General features: G+C 51.2%; 1 protein-coding gene across 3 annotated transcripts; it reads left to right on the forward strand.

Moving 5' to 3' along the window:
* The first annotated feature begins 5,169 nt into the window (after window positions 1-5,169).
* Cdcp2 (CUB domain containing protein 2) lies at window positions 5,170-22,217 on the forward strand. Of its 3 annotated transcripts, none has more exons than XM_047567249.1 (6): window positions 5,170-5,364; window positions 11,357-11,704; window positions 13,044-13,379; window positions 14,691-15,044; window positions 17,983-18,161; window positions 20,940-22,217. In XM_047567249.1, the coding sequence occupies exons 1-6, from the start codon at window positions 5,286-5,288 to the stop codon at window positions 21,264-21,266; spliced, it is 1,623 nt and encodes a 540-aa protein (XP_047423205.1). In that variant the 5' UTR covers window positions 5,170-5,285; the 3' UTR covers window positions 21,267-22,217. The 3 variants fall into 3 exon arrangements, with proteins under 3 accessions (XP_047423205.1, XP_047423217.1, XP_047423212.1); XM_047567261.1 differs by having other exon boundaries at window positions 20,882-21,039; XM_047567256.1 differs by lacking the exon at window positions 20,940-22,217 and adding an exon at window positions 20,774-20,922.
* Window positions 22,218-25,813: the final 3,596 nt, after the last annotated feature.

A 25,813-nucleotide genomic window follows, 5' to 3' on the forward strand; every position in this document is an offset into this window, starting at 1 on the left:
GGATCAGGAATAGGACAGAGTGATGTGAAAGAACAATAGACTCAGAGAGAGGAGATGTGGCTCCCAGGGGTGTGAGGACCTAGCCTGACCCCACGGGCCACCTTCCACCACCTGGGGATCCTACCCCAGCCCACCCCATTACCTCCCTTGCTGCTGGCTTTCCATCTTTCTCTTGGACCTGCCACTTCTCTTTCCTGTATTCCATTCCTCTTCTTCCCCTCCTCCATCATTTAGGGACACCCCTAGCCCTGCACACACACTCCCACTGTGAAGGCCCTGTGGCTTCCTAACGTTCTCCAGTAGAAGTGTGGGGTGTAACATGCCCCTCTCCCACCAGGCAGGGCCAGATTCTACTGACCAAGGGAGCAAGGTGGAAGCTGCTCCCTGGAGTTCTGACCTGCTGGCCTCTGCCACAGGGCCACACTCATAGGAAATTCTCCCAGGTTCCCCTGACCTTTATTAAGGGGGAGATGTGGCTCCTGGGACCCAGCGAGGAGTCTCCAGGGGTGAACAGATTTCCCTGCCCCTATTCTCTGCCATGCCCTCTTTACTGGTCCAGTCCTCTGGGGAACAGGGAAGGCATGAGGCAGCACCCTTGCTATCCATAGGCACCATTCTTATACCCAGAAACCAGTGACAGATACAGAAATGAAGACAGAACTGATGCAGAGCGGAACCTGGAGACCCCCCCCACCCCCCGAGATCCACACTGACATGCAGCGGGGCAGCCCTGAGCTGTGCAAACATGTGCGCTCATAGCTATGTGCACCAGGCACAGATGTGCACACTCGGAGACGCAGAGCTGTACACCCACGGCAGCTGCGTCCCCGTGGGAATAGATGTGCATGTGGAGAGGCTCATCGTCCCTGGGGAACTGTGCACACACACAGCTTGGCATTTGTGCTGAGACATGGCTGTATACTCAACGAGGACATTCAGTCGAAATCTTGGTATATATCCAGGGGGGATAGACATTGACACTGCATTCATGCAGATCTAGACGCAGAGCCGTAGATACACACAGAGACGGCGCTGCATGTGTGATCCATGGGTCTCACAGAGATGGATTTGCGTGCAGAGAAACAGATAATGAATGCACAGCAATGAGTAGTCACACGAGAGCCTATTCACACTCAGAAAAGGACACTCACACCCAGAATCTAGTGTACATGGTGCCCATTGCATAGATATTAAAGTGACTCATGTACCCAGGAAAGAGTGTGCCCTGGTGATTGACAAATGTACACCCAGAGAGGTGCACATGTGTGCACAGCGACAGAAATGGACACACATGGCATCGGTCCCCCCTCCCTTAGATGGCGTACTCACAACCTGTGGAACTTACACCCCTTCAAAGGGATCCCCTGCATCCCCTAGCTCCGGGTGCTGTAGAGCCAGACGTGGAGCGGGGTCATCTTATGCCAAGAGACCCCCTAGAAGTTTAAGAGTGGGTCCTCAGGGCTCAGCCTGTGGGAATTGGCACAACAGGGTCCCAACAGACACCCAGGCACCCAGGGTGGACTGTCGTGGGTAGCTTGGGCACACCCTAATGACCCTGGCAGGTGGCAGCCTTTGTTCCTTCTCTACCAACTCCCCTGGGGACCAGGGCAGCCAGGCAGGAGGAGGCCCCACCCAGAGGTGACTTCAGGGAGAAGTGGGTTAAAATGAAAAGTACAAGAAGCCTGAGGTCTGTGTAGCATTTGGAGTTCATACAGATGGAATGTAGGATAAGGGAAAGCACGCCTCCAAACTCCCTGTGCACCCCTACGCCTCCACCCATTCTGTGGATGCCACTCTCCTCATTTCACCGATGAGGACAGAGGCCTGGAGAGGTCAAGGGACTTGTCCAAGGTCACACAGCTAGTAACTCCCAGACTTGTGGCTTGAGCCCATGTAGTTCTCCATTCTAGCAGCTTCTTGCTTAACCACTACACTCCATCCTGGACTCCAATAGGAAGCCACTGTGATCTGAATGTTTGAGTCTCCCCAAAATTCATGTGTTGAAATCCTAACCCCATGGCCAATGCTATTAGGAGGTGAGAACTTTGGGGGAGACCAATCAACATTAGTGCCCTTATAAAAGTGACCCTTGCCCCTTCCATCATGTGAGGACACAGTCTAGAAATGAGCCCTCACTGAGTGCCTTGACCCTGAACTTCATGCTTCCAGAACTCTGAGAAATAAGTGTCTGTTTTTTATAAGCCACCCAGGCTATGGCATTTTATTATAACAACCTGAATCAGCTATGAGTAGTGCTAAAACATCCCCAACCCTTTCTATTTTATTTTTTATTTTGACATAGGGTCTCACTAAGTTGCAGAGATTGGCCTTGAACTTGCAATCTTCCCGCCTCAGCATCCCAGATCTTGGGATTACAGGCCTGCACCACTGTGCCCGGGTTAGCATTGTGTCTTTGAGCAGTTCAATCCATAGATGGCCACTGAGCATTAGGACGTGCCAGGTGAGGTGGTGGGGCTGAGGCAGCGTGAGCAGATGCTCTAGGCTAAGCCTGTGCAGGGCACTGGATGAGACTCCAAAGACATGAGGTGGCCTCAGAAAACCAGAGGGCAGGAGTCCTCTCTGTTGAGCCTAGTGAGGTGGTCTCAGGACAACACCCTGGAAGAGGTAACAAATGTTTTAAAGACTGAGTAAGATTCTACCCCAGGAGGATGGTGCAGAAAGAAGAGTGATCCAGGCTCAGGGTGCAGAATTTGCAGAGAAGTGAGAGAAATGGCAGTGGCCAGATGTGCAGCTCAATATGGGGAAATGAGCTAGGAACACATCCTGAAGGACTTTGGATTTCATCCTGAGCAGAGGAGTGACATGGTCTTGTGAGCATTCTAGAAAGATTAGAAAGTGATTTGGGGGTGGGCAGGGAGCAGGCAAAGGTGGGGACCCAAGCCAATGAGGAGGCTGTTGTAATACTGCAGGAGAGATGGCAAGCCTAGGTCACCGCCGCTCTGGAAGTCATTCTAAGGGACAAGAGGGGACAAAGCTCAAATGTGACCAGTAGGTAAGTGAGACAGACCCGGACATTTCTATCTTGGTGGATTGGTTGAACTGCAACCTGCAATAGGAAACTCCAGAGATGCAAGTTAGGTCTTGCGATGCTGGAGAGTTCAGTTTGGGAACTATTGATCTTAGGGGACCCTAGAGTCACTGTGGTGGTGTAATTGACAAGGTGGCATGAGAGTACCAGGAAGAGAGGCAGTTGTTCTAGGGCATGGGACAGATGTTTCAGAGGTGGGGTGACGGATATTGAGTGCAGGGTGTAGTCACAATGATGATGACAGCCTTGTATCATGGGCAGCTCAGTAGATGCTGCATGGCCTGCCCTTATCCCTGGCCATTCTCCGTTCCCTCTCCACCCACATCCCTGGGGGTTTGCCTCAACTTTGTGTCCTGCACAGGGGGCTGGACATGCCTGGGAGAGAACATGCCTGTCCGGCCTGTAGTCAGTGGCAGTTGGCAGTTGGTACATGGGCACGGCTTCTCACCCCTCAGGTGGAACGACTTGATGACATTGTCAACACTGTCCTGGAGGTGCCCCTGGGGTTGGGCCCTGTCTCCTTGGTGGCAACCTCCCCACTCCACAGCCTGAGTTGCACCCACCCCTGACTCGTGCCATCTCATCCTTCCCTATGCTCCTTGGGATCACCTCCCAGAGTTCCTGTCACAGGGTCTTCCCATGGAGGAACTCAGTCCAAGACTCTGTGCCTGTCTGATTGGGGGTGCATGGCAGGCTAGGGAGGTCAGAAGCCTGCAGCCTGGTCCCTGGCAGGGGCTGGGTGGCCTTCTTCCTGCCCTTCTCTCATATCACCGTAGATAGGTGTGTATGATAGAAGCTGAAGCCTAGCCTCAGACTGCCCAGAACAGTCAACCCTTTCTTTTCTGCCAATCAAGGCCCACAGGTGAGCCAACCCCTCAGGCTGACCACTCCTGATGCTCCTTGCTGAATACCTTCTAGGTGGCTTCCTGTGCTGGCAGCCAAGGACTCCCTGGGAACTTCCTGACAGAAGGATGAGCCAGAGGCAACAAGTGGTCTAGGAGATGGACATCTGGGTTCCTCTAGGGTAAATAAAAAGTGTCTTCATTGGTTCTCACAGGGCCAGGATGGCTGAGACGTCCTTTATGTGATCTTATTCAATCCTCCCCACAAACTGCTGGTGGCTGCTACCACCTCTCCTTCCCCAGAGAAGAAGTTGGGTCTCCAAGAACTCAGGTCACTTTCCCAGGCCCCCTCAGCCAAGAAACTGTAGAACCAGGATTCAGACCTTAGTCTGTCAGAAACCAGAGCCCAAAGGCCTCTCTGGAAAGGTAGGCTCGTTTCCCTCCAAAGCCTAGGCTCTGTGGAGATGCAGCTTAGAAAGGCATGTCAGACTGAACTGAATCACATGGACAGACTCCCAGAGGGAAAAAAGACCCTATTTCCTGTTGGACACAGAACTTTGAGGGCATTTCTGCAGCCCCAGCTCCTGGCCCAGGGCCTGGCTCTGGACATAGTGATGTTCAAGCAAGGCATATGGATCAATAAAGGAACGAACATTTAATACTGTTGGCCAGAATTTCCACTGTGGCCCAGAGCCGGTTTTGCGTGAGGAGTTGCACCACACAACTCAAGTTCCAATTCTGCCATTCCTGCTGCATTCTTCCATCAGAAAGACTTCCCCTTGTCTCCTTCTGCTGTCCTCCTCTCTCCTTTTGTGTTTAATTCTCACATCTGAAAGAAGCTTATCCATTTGTCCCACACATTTGAGGCTCCTTCTGGTTCCCTCAGGGATGGAGAATGGGAAAAACCAGTAGTAAGTGCCTACTATATGCTTTAGCTCACGTTCTCATTCTGTTTTCATAATGGTCCTAGAGGCAGGGCAGAATGGACCCACTGGACTATGAGAAGAGCAAGATCCACACAGGTTAAATGACTTGTTCAAGGTCACCTGTTCAACATAGAGGCTGAACTGGGATTGATCCCGCATCTGCCTGGTCCTGAAACTTATGCCCTTTCTCTACCACCCAATTTCCTTCCAGGCCCAAGCTGTTTCCTGACAGAGTCTAGCCAGTGCAGATCTCAGAACGTGTCAACCTGGTGATACTAGATCCGTCACCTTAGAGTGGAGTGAAGAAAGCACCTGGGGATCAGCTTACTAATTCGAGGGGCCTATGAATTATTCACGTCACCATTAACTTGGAGGCCCCTTCAGCCTCACCTCTCTTTCCCCTGCTCCAGACCCTCAGATCCGGGCCCACCTAAACTCCGCAGCCCTGTGGGGACGCCTGGTGAGGAGATGCTGACAGAGCTGGGGTCCTGTCTGCTGCTGGCCGTGGCACTGCTAGACCCAGGCCCCAGGGCCCAGGCCATGAAAGGTAGGAGAGCACCTGGAGATGTCAGAACCAGAAGTGGGGAGCCAGGGTCTCCAGAGGTTTCTATGTGAGAAACCAGAAAGCAGGAGGCCCTTTCAGTGGGGACCGGCTGAATTGAGGATGCTTCTTGGGGAAGAGAGTATTTCTTTAGTGCCTGCTGTCTGCCGGAGGCTTTACATGCATGATTACATTTCATCTTCCCAACCAACTTGGAGGTGACATTAGCCCCCCAACTTACAGGAAACCAAGGGCTAGCTGTGCTAAGTAACCCATCCAAGGCCACAGGATCACCAAGGCCAAAGTAAATGGCCCAGAGAACTATTAAAGTTTCCTCACAGGAACGAGTCTTTGTTCTCCTGAGGTCTGCTGCATTCCCACTGCTAGCGTGAGCGGCAGTGTTCCTTGTCATGCCATTCAGTACCCCTGGGTGCTGGTTCTGTTCTGAACACTTTTGGGACTTGGTTGCCTGCATCCCTCAGGCATCCTGTCCTCCAGCAGGGAAATCACAGCCCTTTCTGGGGATGCTTCACCCCCCACCATATACGCACCTGGAAAGGAGTTGCTTTCCAGGTCCCTGGAAAAGAGAAGGGTCCCTGAGAACATCTGGCTCATCTTTCAAGCTTAGGTCCAATGACGTCTTTCCTGTGAAGCCATCCATATCCCTCCATCAGCCTCAGATACTTTCTTGCTGGGTCTCCCAGAACTCCCTGCCTGCACTGCTGTCCTGGGTGGCTTTATGTGTGGCTCTGACTCTCCAAGCTTTGTTCCTCTGTCCAACTGGGGTGATAGAATTTCACCCTTCTGTAAGGGATGCACAGAGGGCTCAGCAAACAGCTATTAGTGCCCCCATTTTCCTCAAACTCAAAGGGAGTCAGTCACTGCATTGCTGGCAGAGATGGGACAGGCACCCAAGTTCTCAGTGGGTGGCTGTGTGGCAGGAGGAGCTAGTCGTTCCCATTTTCCAGTCACCAGGCCTCCAATGGCCTTGGAGTGACCCTAGGGTTCAGCATGCCTGGCCGGGTCCTGGTGCCCTGGGCCACCTGAGCTATAGGAATTCTGCTCTGATGCTCTTGTGGCCTTTCCTGCCCTATGGGCAAGACTGGGGGAAGAACAAGGACAGGCACTGGACATAATATCTCTTTATTCTCTTGCCATAAAGGCATGAACCAGACACTGTTCCTGGCACTGGCCTGCCCAGGGGTCAGGCAGGGAGCTGACAATGTGACCCCAATGTGCATCTGTGTAGCCAGCTCATAGCCACCCAGCAAGGAAAGCAGCAGTGTCCCCATTTCATATGCATGTGACTGAGGCACATGGAGGTCAAGAGATCATGGACATTTCCTCCCCTAATCTTCCCCAAGTAACAAAAATTCCTCCTTCTTCTTAGTCAAACTCAATATCATCTTCTCTGTAAATCTTGCCCTTCACCTACTACTGTTGTTTCCAGATAGATCGACTCCTCTTTCTCTGGACCCCAGAGCTCCTGTGTGGCCATAGCAGTCGTACTGTGCTCATTCACCTGACTCTCTTGTGCCCCCGCCCCACCTCCCCGTGCCCACCACAAGCTGCCCAGAAAGCCATCACATCCCTCCTCAGCCTCAGATACTTTCTTGCTAGAGCATGCACTTGCTGCCTGTGTCTCTCCTTTGGGAACTTTGGTCAAGTGTATTCTTCAGGACACCTTTCATGGCAAGCAACAGATGGCCAACCTGGATGAGTTTAAGCAAAGCAAAGCAGCATTGGGATTGTAACCAGGGAGGCAGGGTGTAGCTGAGCTGGGCTCAGGGAAGCCAGCAACCAGGGCCTCGCAGTCCCCGGGCCAATTTCACTTTTCACATGGTTCTGCCACCAGGAGTTTTTCATAAACCCCAAGTCTGGTCCCACCCCGGGCTCCCACTCCTAGCCTAGAGACTACAAAGGAAAGGAATCCCTTCCAGATGTTCTGAGCAGAACTCTGGCCTGGCCTGGAGGACAGGCACACCCAGTAGGCTGGCCCTATGCTGGTGGGGGCCTCCAGGATTGCCTTGCTAGGCTCATGTGTCTGCCCTCAGGACAAGGAAGGGCAGCGGCCAAGGTTGCAGGAGGTGGAGGAGGGGTGCTGAGCAGACCAAAGCAAAGATGGCTGCTGCGGTAAATAGCTTCCCTCTGGGGCTGTCTTCTCCTATGTAAAATGGGATCAGTGACACCTCCCTGCCTCTTTCATGGGCTCCTGTGAACATTATACGAGGTCATTCATTCACTCATTCATTCTGCAAGTAGGCACTTGTGCTAGGGTTTGGGATACAGCAGGCAACAAAAGGGACCATAGTGCTTGCTCTCACGGAGCTTCCATTTTTACGGAGGGAGACTAGCAATGAACTAAATAAGTAAGTAAAAGTGTGTTAGATGGTGATGCAGACTAAGGAGAAAAATACAGCACTAAATGAGAGTGGGGTGTCGAGTGGGAGGGGGTCTTGGTGTCCCCTGAAATGTCATAATTAAATTTGAATTACAAAAAATTTTGAGCACATACAAAGTAGAGAAAAATTGTATAATAAATTCCTTGATATCCATAAACCGACTTCGACGGTTAACATTCTACTTTTCTTGTTTCTTCTGTCACACTCCCATTTTGACTGTTCTAGAGGAATCTAAAGCTGATTTCAGATATCATGTTCCACACAGTCAGGATATACCTCTAACTGCAAAAGACATAAAGCTATATGTAGAAACAACATGTATCCCATTTGTTTACAATAAAAAAAAAAAAGAAAAAAAAAGCTATATGTAATCCCAATATCATTATAATGGAATAATTCCTTTAATTTTTTTAAAAAATGTTTTTTAGTTGTAGATGCACACAGTGCTTCAACCGAGCAAAGCAAGTGCTCTACCACTGAGCTACACAACCCCAGCCCCAATTCCTTTAATTTTATCTAATTTCTCTTCATGCCCAGGTTTCCCCAATTATTGCCCAGAGAAGTCTTCTTTACAGTTGAGTTGTTCAAATCAGAATCCAGAAATGTTCACACATTGTATTCAGTTGATATTTGATTCTTTTAACATAACTATCATGTCCCCCATCATTTGTTACTAAAATATCCAGGTTATTTATCTTATAGAACATCCCACATTCTGGACCTGGCTTAATGTATTCCTGTGGTGTCATTAAAAATGTTTGTCTAGGCCAAGTGTACGTGGCTCCTAGCTTCTCAGGAGGCTCGTGGGGCAGGGAGCCTGGGCACTGCTTTTAGGACCAACCTGGGCAATACAGTGAGACCTATGGAAAGGGACCTCCTAACCTGGTTCATTTTTTTAAAGAAGTTCCTCTAGGGCTGGAGATGTAGATCAGTAGTAGAGCACTTACTTAGCATGTATAAGGCCCTAGATTCAATCCTCAGCACTACACACACACACACACACACACACAAATCCCCCTCCATTTCATTCTAACTTGTAGATAGATCCAGAGACTTCATTAGATTCAGGTTCCTTTATTATTTTTTCTTTCAAGAAGACTTTATAGATGGTGGTATGCATGGATTACATATTATCCATTGTTCCACCTTGACAATAAGATTCATTAGTGGGTTTAGGAGTTATTAATCTGATCCATCCATCACAAATTTCCCTATTAACTTATTTTTAAGGACTAGGGATTGAACCCTCTGAGTTACATCCCAACCCTTTTATTTTTTAAAATTTTTTATTTTGAGACAGGATCTCACTACATTGCTGAGGCTGGCCTTGAACTTGTAATCCTCCTGCCTCAGCCTCCTGAGTGACTGGGATTATAGACACATGCCACTACACCTAGCAACTTTGGGTATTTTTAAATTATAAACGTTTTCAAACAATTAGCAAAGTCAAAAGAACTTTATAGAGACTACCTATATACCCAACCATCTAGTTTTTACCCCTCATTGACTTTTTACTTAATGATTAGAATAGACATTGATGATGTTTATAGATCTAGTATTTCATTAAGATTTGCAAAACTATGATTTTTCTAATGCTGTTATTCTTTCTGCAGCCTTCTATAAAAACAAATTTCCCTCACCAACTCTTTGGTTGTTTGAAAATCCAGTCCATATAGGAATGACAAAGTAGAAGCTTTATTTATTTCCCTTTCTACTTCTCAATTTTCAAAAAATAAATTAGTGTCTCAACAATCTCTAAAAGAAACAAATGAGTTTCTTTTTAATTTCTTTTGCATCACATTATGAATTCATGAGTTTTTATATATTTGATAAATTTCAATCTACTATAATAATTATTCTTTTTTGATGCTCAATTTGTACCTTCTTTAGCCTTTGGCTCCTATGTGCTTTCACATAATCCCAGCAGTCTTTGGTACCTTCTTTGCTGTTTAGCACAAAGCTATTCAAGTATATTTTATATATTTCCTGTACTAGACCTGATACCAGCCATTTCTCTAAGGAGCCCTGGTTCAATTGGCATAAGAATCTTAATCTAAAGTCTAGTGGTATAAAATAGACTGGAAATATCATTGCTTCTAGGTCTGTTTAATGAACAGAGATAGAATATTTTTTTTGAAATAAAAATAAATTTTAAATTCAAATTGATATTTCCAATTCATATTAAGGATACAAGAATTTTAATCTTTTATTTTATATTATTTGGATCTCTCATCTCTTATCCTGAAAATTTTGCATTGTATTGACATTAGCATACTTATTTTTTGTTCCAATATGTATAATAACTTTAATAATATTTAATATTATTACTAATAGACTACTGAATATGGTTTAAGATTTCTTTGTGGTTCATTTTGACCTCAGGATATATCCTACTAGGCAGGTGCAGTCAAAATGCAGTATTCCTAAGTCATTTGTAATTATTTTTTTCCATGTGACTTGACATAGGTTTGCTTCCAGTGGGGATATTTAGGGGTTTCATTAAATTTTTTTTGATCTTTTGAATTATATAAATTATTTTCTGTGATCACAAGTCAAAATAATGAAACAAGGTGGGTGTCAAGAGGTCTGGCTATCAGGCCAGTTTCCTGCCTTTGGTATCCTTCCTCTGACACAGAATCATTTTTATTAGTTTCCTTTTGTATTCCTTTAAAAATACAACAAGTGTGTATGTGTACCTATTCCCTTGAATGCTGTAACAGACTGCACATTTTCACTGAAGGGGTTGTTGTTATTAATTTTTTTTCCTTTTTAAAACATTTGCTCTAATTAGTTATAGATGACAGTAGAATGCATTTTGGCACATCATACACAAATGGAGTATAACTGCTCATTCTTCTGATTGTACATGATGTAGATTCACACTGGTCATGTAGTCATATATGCACATAGGGTAATAGTGTCTGATTCATTCTACTGTCCTTCCACCCCAGGCCCCTCCCCACCCCTCCCCACCTTTCCCCTCCCCTCCCCTCTCTCTAATCCAAAGAACCTCTATTCTTTCTTAGCCTCCTCCTGCCTTATTGTGAATTAGCATCCACGTATCAGAGAAAACACTGGACCTTTGGTTCTTTGGGATTGGCTTATTTGACTTAGCATGATATTCTCCAGCTCCATCCATTTACCAGCAAATGCCATAATTTCATTCTTTCTTAAGGCTGAGTAAGTTTTAAATTGCCAACAGCACACAGCCAGGGCCTGGCACATGGTGCAGTTTAGCCAGAGTCAGAGGCCCGGCCCCACACTTCCTTCCTCGGTTCTCCAGGGCACTCATCACATCTCATTTGGCTCATGTGTATTTTCTGTCTTTCCCACCAGAAGGGAACTTCTGTGACAACAGGACTTTTTGTCTATATTGTAACCCCAACATCTAGAACAATGCCCCAACATCTCAAAAAACATTTGTTGAATAAATAAAAGCATGCTTCACAAGTATTTGAAAAATATGTAACTACATGAACAAACACACGAATACGGGGACTGACTTGGGGCGTGGCCTGCACCAGGACCCAACCTCCCTTGCCACTCGAATCAAGACCCCAGCACCGACTCTGAGCCATCCTTCTCTCTTGCCCCAGGTGTCAAGTGTGGGGGTGTGCTCTCAGCACCTTCTGGAAACTTCTCCAGCCCTAACTTCCCGAGTCTGTACCCCTACAACACGGAATGCAGCTGGCTGATTGTGGTGGCCGAGGGGTCCTCTGTGCTGCTCACTTTCCACACCTTTGACCTGGAATACCATGACACCTGTGGCTTTGACTTCCTGGAGATCTACAACGGAGCCTCTGGAGACAAGGGCAACCTACTGGGGAGGTTCTGTGGCCGGGTGCCCCCGCCACCCTTCACCTCCTCCTGGCATGTCATGGCTGTCGTCTTCCATTCAGACAAGCATGTGGCCAGCCGTGGCTTTTCTGCAGGCTATCAGAAAGGTCAAGGGGGCTTTGTGGTGGGGAGGATGGCCCCAGACTGGAGATGGGCGTAGGGTGATGGGGCTCAGGTGAGGTCTGCAGGCTGCGCCTTAGTGAGGAAGCTGTGCTGTGACCTTTGACTCTGCTCTTGTGCACCACTGTAGGCCAGGGCAGCCTCCTCAACGTGCATGACCTCCCTGTGACCTGCTGGTCGTGGGCTCCCATGCTCATGGTGGTACTCCTCCAGCCCCTTCTTGTTGACCACACCACTGCCTCTCTCTCTTACTCCTGGAGCCCCCAGAGGGACTCATGGCATGCAGGAACGAGGCCTGTGTGCTCCCTGCCTTGTTCTTCTTGTTCCATGTCAGAGCGCCAGGCTGCAGGAGACCCCCTGCTTCTCCTGCTGCTGATGCTCCACCATGTCCCACTCCTTCCTAGTGCAGGGCCGCCCAGGGCCTAGGCAGCTACATGTGGGTCTGTGTGCAGCAGCGATTCCCCGCTCCCAGGCCCTTTCCTGGAACTGGCCAGTGCAGGCTGGCGCAGGGAGCCAAGGCCTTGCTCCTCTCGCCTTCTCCTTGACTCCTTCCTCCTGTCCTCAGGATTCTGTGCAGACCCAAAGCTCTTCCTTCCTCCAAGGCCAAGACCAAAAGCTCAGTCAGGTCAGCCCAAGCAACAGACAACCACAGAGGCTTCTGGTCCACAGGGTCCACTCAGAGCAACACTGGGGACTTGGGTGGAACACAGTGACCTGCTGAATTTAGAGGCACAGAATTGTGGAGTGCCGAAACACAAGAATCTTAGACTGTTATCCTGCCAACCTGTTATCTCTGAGGGTTTTCTCTGAAGTTTCAGCAGGTCACCTGACCCCAATAGCCCTCATCCCGGACTCTGGGAGCTGGTGTGTAAATGTCCCCTGCATTATGTCATTGTCATAAACTGTGCCCTCCTGGCTGAGTTCCTTGTGAGACTCAGCAGCCACCTCTCCATATCTCCCCTCCCTCTCTCCCTCCCTGTGCTCCCCAGGTCTCTCAAATAAACTCCTTGCACCCAGATCTTTGTCCCCAGGTCTATCTGGGTGAACCCAAACTCAAGTGAGTTACTTAACTGCTCTGCACCTTGATCTTCTCACTTAACCTGGGAAACAACACCACACGCCCCCTAGTGTGAGGGTGGAGATTTTAAAAGGTGGAGTAGGTACTGAGTGCTGGGCCCATGCCTGCCGTGTACCAAGCTTTCAGTGGGTGGTGATGAGGTTCTCGGGACATCCCTGTGGGAGCAGCATTTGGGAGCATCCGGTTCCCAAGAGAGGAGGTTGGGAACTGTGGGGAGGGAAATTCAGTTCCAGTGGATTCCTTTGCAGATGTGTGCGGTGGTGTCCTGACCGGCCTATCGGGGGTCCTCACCAGCCCTGAGTACCCCAACAACTACCCCAACAACGCTGAATGCCACTGGGTGATCCGGGCCACCGGGCCCACTACCATCAAGCTGGTGTTTGTGGACTTCCAGGTGGAGGGCAGCAAGGAGTGCACCTATGACTACGTGGCTGTGCTGGGGGGACCTGGGCCCGTCCAAGGGCACCATTTCTGTGGTGGCACCAGGCCCCCCACCCTTGTGTCACTGGGCCATGAGCTGCAGGTGGTCTTCAAGTCCGACTTTAACATTGGAGGCCGGGGCTTCAAGGCCCACTACTTCTCAGGTAGGAGGAGCTTCATGCCGACCCTGTGCCTCCCCATGTGCCTGTGGGGGCTACACTTTCCTGTCCCCTTGAGACCTTAGGCTTTCTGCACTCTCTGGAATACTCTAGCACACACTTCCTGACCAATAGTAAGGCATAAGCATGTCACCTCCTCTGTGAAGACTCCCTGATTCACTCAGAAAGAATGAATCCCTTCCTCAACTCCTTGGTGAAATTTTTTCACGGTGATCTAATGCTTATCCTTTGCACATGTCGTTTCTATGTCCATCTCCCCCAGCCTCACTGTGACTTCCCTATGGGTTTATCTTTGTATGTAGCATATAGTAGGTACTCAATATGTGTACAAAGGAACAAATGAACCCTTGGAGAGTCCACAGTCCAGTGGGTGTGATGGCTAAGACAATGATGACCCACTGCGACGTGTGCTAGCAGTAAGACTCATGGGGGACTTCCCAGAGGAGGAGAGAATTGATGAGTGCCTTGAAGGACTTCACCAGAAGCAGAAGGAGGGTAAGGGTGTTCCAAGCAGGAGGAAAGGGTGTGTGAAGGACAGTATTGGGTGTGCTCATAGTACTGGGAGGTATTGGTAAGGCTATAATGTAGGGGTGCATGGGTGTGTTCGCTTTCTATCACTGTGACAATTTATGAGGAAGGAAGGTTGACTTGGGCTCACAGTTTCTGAGGCTTCAGCCCAGGGTCACTTGGCCTGTTGTCTCTGGGCCTGTGGCGAGGCAGACCATCATGGCTGGGAGTGTGCAGTAGAACAAAGCTGCTGACCTCATGGCAGCCAGGAAGCAAAACAGAGAGACAGGAAGGGGCCCGGGGCCAATATCCTCTTCAAGGCCCTGTTCTCAGTAGCCTAACTTCCTCCCATAGGGGTCACTTTCAGATTCTACCACCTCCCACCAGCACCACAGGCTGGCCACCCAGCTTTAACAAACGGGCAGGTGGAGGACACTTAATCAATCCACAGCAATGGGTAGTGAGAAAAGGGCCAGGCCGGGTCATGAGGTGCCTTGTCTGTCTAGCCAGGGAGCTTAGGCTTAACTTTTGAGGACACATTTCGTTTGAGATGTTGTTACTTAGTTCCTAACAGGACCAACACTCTTGAAGGAGTTGCAATTGGAATGAAAGCCCCAGCTTTCAGCGAGTTTCAGCTTAAGCAGACTTCAGGATCACTTGTCTGTTTTGCTGGCTGTGGTGCCCACACCTGCCAGGGTGGTCACCGTGGGGCTCCTGAGCTCTCACTGCAGAGGGGGCTTCTCTACTCTCCTCCCTGCTCCTCCCATCCTACTCTCCACCCGCCCCCAGGAGAATGCCAAGAGGTATACATGGCTGTGCGGGGCAACTTCTCCAGCCCCCAGTACCCCAGTTCCTACCCCAACAATATCCGGTGCCACTGGACCATCCGCCTGCCTCCTGGCTACCGGGTCAAGGTGTTCTTCCTGGATCTGGACCTGGAGGAACCCAACAGCCTGACCAGGACCTGTGACTTCGACCATCTGGCAGCCTTTGATGGGGCCAATGAGGAGGCACCCCTTCTGGGAAATTGGTGTGGTCACCATCTGCCACCACCCATCACCTCAAGCCACAACCAGCTCCTGCTTCTGCTGCACACGGACCGCAGCAGCACCGGCAGGGGCTTCTCTGTGGCCTACATTGGAGGTCAGCTGGGCCGAGGGTGTGGGTGTGCTGCTGGGGAGGCGAGGCTTGAGGCCGGCTCTGCACAACCTTCTTCTAGCTTCCTGCCAGCTTGCTCTGATCCCGTGGCTGACCTCCTCCAGCCCCTTCTTGTTGACCACACCACTGCCAACTCCTGGGACCTTGAGACATGCGAGGGTGACTCTTGCTTCTTTCTACTATGGCAGGATACTCCTCCAGCTCGAAACGCCACGTTCCTAATTCCTCCCTCCTGGCCCCTTCTTTTGTGAAGCCCTGGCCTCTCTCTTCCGGTGGTTGATCCCCTGTATGCAGGGGTACTACACAGAATGTGGCAATACTGTTTGTGGAAACAGTCGGTAGAGCCATGGAGATGCCTACCAGCCCTGCTGTGATCATTTTGAAATACTGATGGAACAAATGGCACTAGTTTTTCCTCACACAAAGACAAGTCTGGAGCTAGGCAGCAATCCATTGATCCAGGGACTCGACACTATTCCCAGTGCTATTTCTGGGAAACTCAGCCTCATGGCAACCACCAGTATGATGCCAGGCATCATGTCCATGTTCAAGGTTAGAAGAGGGGAGTAGAGGTACCAGCCACATGTCCCAGGAAAGCAAAAGCTTTTCCAGAAACTCTCACAAGACTTTCTCTTGTGTCTCATTGGCCCGAACTCAGTCAAATGACCATACTTTGCTGCAGAGGAAGATGGGGAAGCTGGTATTTGGTGTTGGTTAGATTTGTCAGTGAAGAGAGGCCACTATCTTCCTGCTCCTCCCACCATTCTTCTCTGGTTCATGGCCCCAGAAATGCCTGCACCCTGGACCCATGGCTTCCTCTGCCTGGCCCCACAAAGCTCCTCACTGTGCAGATATGGAAAGGGAGGTGTCAACAGGGAAGGGACTTCACTTCACTTCACTTCACTTCACTTCACTGTGGTCCTGCGGGCAGCCCATGGCACAGCCAGGACTAGAACCCACTCTCCTGCCTTTGTGTGTGTCTGAGCAGGACATGGGGAGGGACTCCTAGGACTGAGCAGACCAGGGCCACCTCCAAAGCTGCCATTTACCAATCACCCAAGTGGGCTCCTCTGTGAGAGGGGTTAATGGATGCCCGAGACACCTGGCTCTGAGGGCGTCTTTCCCTCAAGGGTCTCAGACCTAATTCAGCATTCAAAGATCTTTTCTCTTTCTTTACCCCATACAACAGGGGAGTTGGGGGCCCTGGCGATGGAGAAGGAAATAGAGCTGTAGCAAGCTGGTGGTTGGGAAGTGACCTTGGGCACACCAGCCCCTCTCGGCCCAGTGGTCTCATCCCTCTGGGCAGGACAGGGTGATCCCCTTCCCTGATTCTGCACTGGGGGGGTGGGGAGGGCTCCAGAGAACCAGGTGCCACTGGGGCTCTGCTGCAGGGAGCTGGCATCTCCTTTCCCCTCTGGATCTCAGTTTTCCACTTACAAAATGAGGACATTGACTAAGGATCTTTAGAGTCCGTCTTGCCTGTGATAGTCTTATTTCAGTCCTGAGTCTTCTCCTAGCTCTGTGTGATTTAGGACAAACCACTTGCAGTGCCTCCGAGACTGAAGGTCGGAGCAGCTCTAATCCTGGCTTCTGTTCCAGGGACTTCAGTGGCAGGGATCCCCCCAACCCCCGCCCCCATCTTCTTCCCTCCCCCCCAGATCCCTTTGGGAGCCCGGGTCAGACAGGGGTACTTGTGCCGGGCCAGGTTCCAGATGGGGCCAGACCACGGGCGGCCTCCCTACTGGGAGGGCAGCCGCAGCATCAATCAGGGGTGACACACAGTTCAGCGCCACCAAGATCATCATGGGAGACAGCAGGCCCATAAATCCCTGACTGCCCAGACGCCAGAGGCTGAAATGTGTCTGAGGCATTTCCCACAGAGGCCTGAGAGGTCCAGGCGCTGCCTGCGGTTTCTTTTCTGCCCACCAGCCACTGCCTTCCCTTCCCCTCCATTTGCTCCTGGCCCCACCCACACACATGTGCACATGCTCACACTAACCCAGATGCTCAGAGTCACACGCACAGTGCTGGCTAGGAGGTGTTCAGGGGGCTGTCAAGTAGCGGGAGCCCCCGAGAGACCACAGACTTGGGAATCCTATAGACCCCATGGTTAAAATCCCAACTCAGTCATCACTGTAAACAACTTCACCTCTCAGAACTTCAGTTTCCAGAACTAAAATGGGTTTAGTGGTGTCCACCTCATAGGATCATTGCAGGGAGGGACAGTGGGGCTTCTCTCACCACCCTCTTCAAAACTGCAACTCTCAGCTGCCGATGCAACTTGGCAGCAGAGCGCTCGCCTAGCAAGCACGAGGCCCTGGCTCCATCCCGGTACCCGGCTCACACAAAAGCCCGGCAGCCCTCCTGCCTCCTCCCCACGCTGCCCTTCTTGTCTTATGTCCTTGCTTGATTTTACCTGTTTACTGCCTCTGCACCAACTGGAATGCAAGCTCCACGAGGGCAGGGGTTGAGTGCTCCCCCACCCCTACCTGTGGTGTTCCGAACAGTGCCTGCACATAGTGGGCAGTTTTAGTTGAATGACTGAATGAATGCTTGAATGAATTGGGAGACACATGGCAAAGCAATTAGCATGAGTAGTTTTTCTTACAACTGAGAGCTTCCATTCGCTCAGTCACTCCATCATTCATTCAGCATTCGCTGGCCTGTCCAGCCCTGCCCGGGCTCAGAGGACTGGAGGCAAGCGTAAATCCCAGAGCCGGTGCCTGCCCTCAGGTGCTCCCAGTCTGATGGAGTTACTGGAGTAGCACGTGTGAACACCCCAGGCTGTGCCCCATAGGACTCCATAGGAGCCTTCCTCTTCCTGGGCTGCTGTTTCCCCATCCACTGCCCTTTGGGAGGGGTGGGGAGGGAGGGGTCAGACTGCCCGCCCCTAAGGCCTTCAGCTCTTCCCTCTGGTTTCCAGTGGTGCCCATGAACGTGAGCTGCTCACGTACGGACTTCCAGATCCTGATCTCTGCGCAGGCGCTGGCCCCACTGGAGCGGACCAAGGTCTACCTGGGCAGCAGAAACTGTGCTGCCCAGGAGGTCGACAACAACTTTCGGATCCAGGCCCGCTTCGACACCTGTGGCACTGAGTCTCAGGTAGGAGTGAGGTGGGAAGGGAGGAGGGGAGGAGTGCAGGTCCGAGGGAGAGGCTTTGGCCCCCACAGAAAGGCACCTGCCGTGCCTCAGCTTCTCCAGCTCTGGTGACTGCACAAGCCTAGATGCAGAGCTCACTCCTTCTTGGCTTAATTTATCCCAACATCCTCGCTTAGTGTAGACACAGCAAAGAACTTAAACAGGGAGATGGGAAAGGGGGTCCTGCCAGACAGCCCAGCAACAACTACAGCCTCCCCTGGTGCCGCTCTTGGAAGGCCTTGGAGCCAGACACGGTGGTACATGCCTGTGATCCCAGCAGCTTGGGAGCCTGAGACAGGAGGATCGAGAGTTCAAAGCCAGCCTCAGCAACTTAGAGAGACCCTAAGCTACTCAGTGAGATCCTGTCTCTAAATAAAAAAACAAAAGGGGTGGGATGTGGCTCAGTGGTTAAGCGCCCATGAATTCAATTCCTGGTACTTAAAAAAAAAAAAAGAAAAAAAGCCTTGTTGGTGGACACCACTGCAGGTCTCTGCTGTTCCTCCCTTCTCCCTCAGAGTCCCCAGGCACCTACCTAAGTCCCCATTCCTTTAGTACACAGAACTGTCAGACTCACCTCCTGCCCACCTTCCCCAACCTGGGATCCAAATCCATTCCTGGGCTCCACAAACAAAAGCATCTTTCTAATAACAGAATCCACTTCCCTCCAAAGGCTGTGAGGCTTACAAATGAAAATTTTCTACTATCCTTGGATTTTGAAGACCATGAACCTAGGCGTAGGGCCCTCGGAGAGTCACTGGCTAGTGGCCCAAGCACCCTCCAGGAAGAGATCAGGAAAGACAGCAGGGAGAGAAGGAACAGTGGCCTCTGTTGGAGAGACTCCCCAGTCCTGGAATCTGGGCGTTTGCAGTCTGGCTTTGCAGAAATCATGTGCTGTCCAGCAGACACCTTTTGTCCTGCCTCAGTAGCCACATGTAGGCCTCTGGTCCCTCCAGTCTGCTCCTCTGCCTCCTGGTCCCAAGAGAGGTGCAGGGGTTGGCCTTGGCTGCAAAGACATTCTGCACTCACCCTTGCTCCATGCCCTGAGTCCCCTGGGAGTTTTCTTTGGAACAGAATCACTTTCCATACAGTCATGGAATGATGGAGACAAAGAATCCCAGAAGCAGGGATTCATAAATCCCTAGAACCACAGACAGACTCAGAAACAGAACCACCTCAGAACTCAGGGCCACGGAACTGTAGAATCTGGAGTCAGTAGCTCCTTGAAATCCTTGGATCATAAAAGCTTAGTCTAACCCTTACCAACCCCAGACCCCTGAGGGCCAGTCTCTACATAGAACTGCTTTCAAAGAGGCTCAAATGGCCAAAAGCAATTAAAAAAAAAAAAAAAAAAAAGACCAATCTTTCTGCGCTCATTTGAAAACCAGAGACTTGACTTCCCTACCCAGAATGCCACATCCCCTCCCAAAGTCTCTCACTCTGAAAGACCCCCTTGCTTTCCCTGTCCTTATCGTATGTGATTTTCCTCTCCCTTCTTTATTATGTAGATTGACCTCAGCCTTCTTATTGGGTCCCTGTTCACTCTTGGGTCCTGTCTTGCTTTGCCTCATGTCCCCAAAGCCCAGGACACAAGTGCCCCTCAGGGTGGGGAGGCAGATAGACTGAGGCACAAATGCAGGAGGCTCCTTTGGGAACATGGAATCAGGGTCCTTTGGAAGCCCAAAGTTGGAAAAGACCCTTGGAGTCACCTAGTCTGTAAAACTCCTGATTGTCACACCCTTCCCCCTTCCCAAGGGGCCGTCCAGTCTTGGAAGATGGGCACTTCCTACTGCCTGTGCTGCTACCTGTTTTAGGAGGCTTCAGTTTTTAGGCACTCCACCTCAGCAGCAGCCCCTTTGGAAGGGACAGTTTGGGTGGCCTGAAGAGTCTGCTGCAGATGTGGCATGGTGGGTGACCCTGGGTCACTGCAGCCCCGCCCTGCAGTCCCCACAGACTGCCCCCGAAGTGCTGCCCCGCAGGCCCTGAGGCCCCACCATCTCAGGGTACTTTGACCCCTGCCTCCTTCATCATGGGGTGGGGAGGCAGCAAGCCCCCCAACATCTCACTCCACAATGCCCCGTCCCAACCCTAGGGTGGTGTCTCTGGGTGTCCAGTGACTTGGCAGCAGGGACTCCTGCTGCACACACAACTGGGAGAGAAGTCTCCAGAAGGAAGGCTCCACAACCCCAGGAACAAAACTGCTAATTGTGAGGCATGAAACTTGCTTCTGAGCCTCACAGTGGGCAAATTATTGCCCTCTCAGCCTTGGTGGTCACATATGTAAATTTGTCATGGATGGGGACTGACTAGATGCTTTTTGGTTTGAGTAGCACAGTTGAGAGTTGAACAGTTCTGGTGAGAATATGGTCTCTGTATGCTGTGTGAGCCCAGATGAGAAGGTTAGTCTCTGGGCCTCAGTTTCCACATGTGTAAAATGGGGATATTCAAGAGAATTATAGGAGATAACGCACTTGAGATCCAGAGGCTGGAACATGGTAAATGAGCCCAAGTGTTGGCTGTTGTTGTTGCTACTATCTTTCATCGACCCTGCCTCATCAAATCTGATGTTCTCCTTCCAGACAGCCCATGCTCCTAGTGCCCCTTTTCTGGACGGGACACCAAGACTCCAAGTGGGCAGGGAGTGGGTGGCTGAGCTAGGACCAGAACCCAGGTCTATATTTGCCTAGGAGAACAGGGACAGCCTGTGCTCCATCAGGTGAGAGCCAGTGCCCTGTGACCCCGCAGAGGAGAAACAACACCTCAGTGATCGTCAGTGTGCTGTACATCGACTTCTCGGTCCCTGGGCGGGAGGACATCCATGAGTACGAGGTCCGCTGTGAGCCGCGGCGCAAGGAGGCTTCTGTCCACCTGCTGTCTGGCTCCGACTGGCTTGGGCCTTATGCTGCCACTGCAGAGCACCTTCAGGAGGCACCCCCCAGGGATGAGGCGGAGGCTCTGGAGGGCCCAGTGACCGTGGTGGCCCAGGACACCAGTGACATCGTGTTCCTGGGCCTTTGCATCCTGGCTGGAGTCCTCATGGTTACTGCTATCGTGGTCCTGATGCTGCTGTGAGCAGGCAGGGCAGGGGCCTGCGTCTGGCATCCTTGGGAGGCAGCTTGGGGACCCGCAACACAGCCAGATGGCTGACTTGTTATGAGAAGTCAGGTCCCTCTGAGCCTCCACTTCCTAGGGACCACCACTCTGCCTCGCTGTCTCATGGGGCTCGGGTGAGGCTCAGAACATGAATGGATGAGGGTTTTGTAAACTGTAGCCTGCCACGCTTGTGGGCACAATCATGGTTATGATTAAGGTTAAAGACAATCTGCTCCAAGGACTCTTCCGTGTGTGTTCCTTGTCAACTTGGACAGCTGTGGTCACGTGGTAGCGGGGATACCATGGATACATTCTCTAACTTGCATAAGTACTTCGCCATCCCGGGGCACCATTCATTGCTCACCCCAAGTCTTCACTAGGAGGGACTTAGCATCTGTCCAGGGTCTCCACCCTCCTGAACTGACCAGGTACCTCGAGGACCTCCTCTAACGCAAGCCAGCTCTGCTGCCAGATCTCAGGGACAGGGAGGGAGCCGAAACCCCATCTCATGCTGTTGTTTCAGCCCCTGCCACAGGGTGGTGGTTAAAGACAGGTCCTGCACCTCCTCCTGGATGCTGGTCAACCAAAGTGGCGATGGCCTGCTGGGTCAGAGCCCTATGGAAACCACAGATAGACCCTGTTCTGGGCTCAGGAGGATCACAGGATGGAGAAAGAGGACAGGTGCTAATTTGTCATGTTGGAGTTTTTCCTTAAGCGTCTTGTGCTCTTCCACCAAAAAGCTCATTGAAGTCCCATGTGTGTCTGTCCTGGTCCCTAATGCTGAGCTCAGAGCACCAGTCCATCTTGTCCTCAGATGAGTTCTCCTGTGGACCTCTGCACCTTGTCTTTGGGCTTCTCGCAGAGCCTCTCTGCTTCATATTAAACTTAGAAGATGTAAACTTTTTCTTAGTTTTCATCACAGGGGTTAGAATCCCAGCCCTTCCCAGTGGGAAGACCTCTGGGATTATTATGCAAATCGTCCCACCCTTCTCAGAGCTCTGCTGGATACCAAGAAGTAGAGCAATCTTGTTAATGAGAAATAAACAAAAAACACGTTTATAATACACTACTTTCCCCTGCTCACTTTCATATTTGCATAGTGATTGCTCAAGAAGTCCTACAATAACTCCAAACTGATCATGGTGACCACATGGTATCAGGTTTTTAAAAAAATGGTAGCTCAACCAGGTGCTGTGGCACACCGTAATCCCAGCGGTTCAAGAGGACCAAGAGTTCAAAGCCAGCCTCAGCAACTAAAGAAGGCGCCAAGCAACTTAGTGAGACCCTGTTTCAAAATAAAACACAAAAAAGGGCTGGGGGTGTGGCTCAGTGGTTAAGGGCGCCTGGGTTCAATTCCCTGTAACAAAAAGAAAAGAAAGAAAGGAAGGAAGGAAGGGAGGGAGGGAGGAAGGGAGGGAGGGAGGGAGGGAGGGAGGGAGGGAGGGAGGGGGAGAGAGAGAGAGAGAGAGAGAGAGAGAGAGAGAGAGAGAGAGAAAGAGAGAGAGAAAGAAAGAAAGAAAGAAAGAAAGAAAGAAAGAAAGAAAAGAAAAGAAAAAGCTATTTAGAGGGGCCAGGTGTGGCGCACATCTGTGATCCTAGCGCCACAGGAGTCCAAGGCAGGAGATCCCCAAGTTCAAGGTCAGACTGGGCAACTTGACTAGAACTTGTCTCAAAACAAAAAAAAAAAAATGGAAAGGGCTGGGGATGTAGCTTAATGGTAGAGCACCCTTGGATTCAATCCCTAGCACAGAAAAAAAGGTGTTTATGGTGTGGTAGAGCAGAATTGGGGAGGGAGGGGGGTAACTTGAAGAAGAGAGAGAGAGAGAAAGAACCTGCAAAGCAGGAAATGAGTCAAGCAAGGAGAAAGAGTTCCCTGGACATTGGGACCTGAACTGGGTGGAAGTCCACACTCTCCCACTTTTGTGCAAACCTGGTAAGTCGCTTTGATTCTGGGAGGCTTGATTTCTCCATCTGCAAAATGGTGCTGCATATGCTCTCTTGCTGTGAGGCTGTGCAACATGGTGAGTTAGGGGGTCTGTGTGCTGCAGGACAGTCCTGAATCTCCCCTGGGTGTTGTGGTGGGGCCCCTCCCCCTCCTCTCCCACCTCTCTCCCCGTCTCTGAGCTGGGCACCTTCCTTCGCCAGGCTGCTTGGTGGACACCTCACAGACTCCCTGGGCCTCAGTTTCCCTGTCTGGGAGAACTGGAAACACACTGGAGACTTCCAAGGATGCTCTGGGGTTCTGCCTTCTGGGCTTGTGGACTGAACCTTGGGGTGTAGCTGGTGGGGTGTGGGGTGCAGGATGCACATCAGGCCTTGTCCTTGTCAGTTCATCAGGTTGGGAGACAATGGCCCAGCCAGTGCCAAGCCGAAATCTCAGAGCTGTGCGTGTGAGCTCCTGTGGGAAAGGTGGGCTCCATCTCCACCCAAAGCTGTCCTTATGGGCAACTGCACAGAGGCTGGAGCTCTGGCTCTGTAGCCAGACCACCTAGGGTCAAACCAGGGCTCTGCCACTTGAAAGCTGTGTGACTTTAGGCAAGTCACCTCACCTCTCAGAGCCCTGCCTGTTTACCTGCAAAGTAGGAAGATAACAATGCCCACTTTGTCAGCACTCAGAGAATTAAATGAGATAATGTGTGGCCATACTCCACAGGAAGGGATTCAGTAAGTCATTACTGGGGGTCTGAAAGTCATACAAAATCCCCGACATGGAAACCCAAGTTCTAGATTCAACTTTGCCATCGATTTGCTGTGTGACTTTGGGGAAGCCTATTTCCTTCTCTGGCCTCAGCTTCCTTATTTGCAAAATGTGATGTAATTACCACCCCCAGCACCACTGCTGCCCTAGCTGCTGCCTCACAAGCACCCACTACAGGGCAGGTGTTTAAAAGGTGTCATCTCACTTAAGTCACCTTGCAAGGTAGGCACACTTGCCCCCATTTCACAGTGAGGAGACTGAGGCTCTGGGTGGGAAAGTGCTGTGCCCAAGGCCACATGACTCTGAAATGTTGAAGCGAGGCTGAGAGAAGATGGTCCTTCCCTGAGCTGGGGGGCCGTGCGGTGAGCTGGGGCTCCTGGGATCCCAGGGCGGTGCCCTCACACGCAAGGGCCAGGGCTGGCGGGGAGGGTCTGGAATGGCAGAGAATGAGAAGATGATTTTCTCTTCGCAGACGTGCCCAGAGCCTGCCGTTCCCGGCCCTCCAGGTGGCCCGCGTGTTGATTATCTGCGTGAGCTGCGGGAAATGACAGTCTTTATGGCAGCACAGTGTCTATTAGAACTGAAAGGGCTGAAATGATACCCATTAGCCACCACGCCTGGCCCTGCAAGAGTGTCGGGGCACGTGGGCATGGTGCGGTTTGCCGGCTCGCCTGCCATGCTCCCTTTACAGACAGCGGAGGGCTGTGGAGAGAGCTTGGCTTGAACCCCAGCTTCCAAAGCGTGTGCCTACCCCTGGACAGAAGCCCTGGGTCCCGCTACCAGACTGCTCCTGTAAGGCTGATGTCACTGGCCAGGGGGTCCCCCGCAAATGGGTGCACTAGTGTTGGGAAATCACCCGCTGGGCCGCGGTTCAGGCAGATCCGGGTTCCTTTCCAGCTCTTTCCCTGATTCTGTGTGGCTTTGGGCAGATTGCTTAACTTCTCTGAGCCTTGTTTTCCTCACATGTGGAATGGAGGCAGATAATTGTGAGGATTCATTGGAAGAACATGTAGAGCATCCCACACAGGGGTTTCACCTGGATGGATTCAGGAAGTTGTTGGCTAGTAGGCCTGGCCTGGGCAAGGGCTTCCCTGAGGAGTCCTGGAATCTCAGAGGTGGAAGGGTCTCACCAGAAAGTGGCGTCTGCCCATCTCCTAGGTCATCCTTTCATCACTTTGCCCCAGCCTCCCGTCGTCCTGCCGTTCTTCAATAGAACAAGGTCCTTCTGCCCACAGTCCTGCCTGTTGCACCAGAGCAACCTGGACTCGGCCTCACCACAGCCTTCCCTGCCCCAGTGGCCCGTCATGGTACACCCTGAGCCCCGCTTTCCTTCATAGCGTTTATCTGACATGATTCAAGTGCTTGCTTTTGCTTTCATGTGCTGCAGTCTCCTCATCCAGAGCCAGCCCCACGAACCCGTCCATTCTTTGTCTTGTTCGCCCTGCCAGACGCCTGTGACAATGTGCCGTTCAAGGAGCATCCGTGGCTGAATGGGCGAGTGAGTGAGTGAGTGGATTCAATTCATGCAGCTCCACGTGTGTGGGATCATTATAATTTGGTGCAATCCAAGTCAAGGACATTTCTCAGCTGTCCTCCCAGTGTCCTCTTTTTGCATTAAGAAGCAGACTGGCTCAGCCAGGGGCCCTGCCCCGCCGAGCTCACTGCCTGCGGGAGAAGGATACTCCTGAGGACCAGTGCGAGGCACCGGATGCCGGAAGAGACGGGTGCCTGTCAGGGTGGCAAGATTCAGGGATCTGGAGAGGCTCAATAAAAGGACTGTTCCCAAAGGTGCGGCAGGGTGTGGAGAGGTCCCAGGAGAGAGTGCCGC

The sequence above is a fragment of the Sciurus carolinensis genome, chromosome 1 (assembly GCF_902686445.1).
Source record: "Sciurus carolinensis chromosome 1, mSciCar1.2, whole genome shotgun sequence".
In the NCBI taxonomy this organism is placed as follows: Eukaryota; Metazoa; Chordata; class Mammalia; order Rodentia; family Sciuridae; genus Sciurus; species Sciurus carolinensis.